General features: G+C 48.2%; 1 protein-coding gene across 1 annotated transcript in view; it reads right to left on the bottom strand.

Moving 5' to 3' along the window:
- Window positions 1-323: 323 nt before the first annotated feature.
- LOC107194381 overlaps window positions 324-1,462 on the bottom strand; it is a 6,862-nt gene continuing 5,723 nt past the window's right edge. Inside the window, exon 6 of the mRNA XM_015583999.1 lies at window positions 324-565. Within this exon, the coding sequence (XP_015439485.1) occupies window positions 324-565 (242 nt within the window). The remainder of the gene's footprint in view (window positions 566-1,462) is intronic.

The following is a 1,462-nucleotide window of genomic DNA, read 5'->3' as shown; positions in this document are numbered from 1 at the left end:
CTACACACCGAGCAACCCACGAGCCCAGCGTCTCCGATACTCATCGTTCTACCACCAAGCGTAGTATATCACGTGAATCATAAGCATCTACACGCCGCGATAGTAGAATCTATTACCTCGATGCGCATCAGTGTTGTCGACACCGTAGTCCAACCAGGGAAACAAGTGGCTACATCGACGAGGTTAATTTATTCAGAACGTTGGCCTATATTTACAAGTGTGTCCACGGGAATCTCCGTGCTTTGGTATACGAAACGCGGTGAACTTGTTCAGCTCGACGCGCTTACATCCAGGTACAGAACAATAGGCGATTGTAGGACGTGTCAGTAACCCTCCAGCTCGGCGTATGACGTCTGATAGTCGCCAGCGTCTTGTCCCTGTTGCGTGGGCGCTAGGTGATCGTGAACCTGGGCCTGGCCTTGACCACCGTAGACACCAGTGGAGTGGTCATTCTTGCCGGAAGTGTGCACCACCGCGTGAAATCCGTCCTTGTCCGCTCGGTATCTGACGACTCGGATCCCGCCACCTGGCTCCTTCACGCTGTACTCGCCGGACACGCTGCTTCCTGCGGCAAGAAACGACCGTGGACGAAATGGAACGAAGCCGCGAAAACCAATTCCCCGGTCCCGTAACGAGACGTAATTCAGTGCCGGGGCAGAAATTCCGCCCGCGGAGTGGCTATTAGCATAACAGCGCCGGGCGAATAACTCTCCGCTGACAGAAGCGAGGAAACGGCTGCGCGGGGAGAATCGCGAGCACGACCGCGTCCTCCCCTTATTTACAGCGAGACGAGCCCTGGGATATTTGGACTAAGCGAATTTTCTGCTTTCGGTTGAACCGTGGGTGTGCCTATGCTCTAACCGGATGGAAAGTTGAGCCGGCGATTGCGTTCGTTAGCGAGTCAATTATAACGGTGCTTTGGGGGTGAAATGGTCAAACTTTGCTAACCTGGTCGGTCTGAATAAATTCGATCGGTGTTAGTAATCAAATATAAATCGTGATGGTGTTACATTTTTATACGGTGTCTGCGGCTTCAATTTTTAATTCATGTTTCAGGTTTGCACTCGGTTTTTGCTGTACCGTGAGATGAGGTAACCTGGACTCAGCCAGGGGTAGCTTTGTGACAAAGTCAGAAAACCATCATTTTTATTTTGCAGCTCTTTTACAGGTATTTTTATGTGAAATATTTTTTCATGTGGAAAATTTAGTAAACATAACTATTTGCAGAGCTGCAAAACCGGAAATGAACATTTTCTGAGTTTAGGGCGAAGTTATCCTGACTGAATCAAATTATCCAAACTTACTAGTTCCCTTATTCATTACAAGATATCATTATTCACTTCTAATTAGCGTATTGTGCTTCGTACATTTTATATTTTAACGCAACCTGGCATTCACCGGTATGGCGGTCAGCGAATTAAACAACGAACGCCCAACGTTCCACGAAAAACATTTCCAAAAG

The sequence above is a fragment of the Dufourea novaeangliae genome, unplaced genomic scaffold (genome assembly GCF_001272555.1).
Source record: "Dufourea novaeangliae isolate 0120121106 unplaced genomic scaffold, ASM127255v1 scaffold39, whole genome shotgun sequence".
Classification (NCBI taxonomy): Eukaryota; Metazoa; Arthropoda; class Insecta; order Hymenoptera; family Halictidae; genus Dufourea; species Dufourea novaeangliae.
Note: the sequence above shows the minus strand (reverse complement) of the source record. Positions and strands in the feature narration are given on the sequence as shown.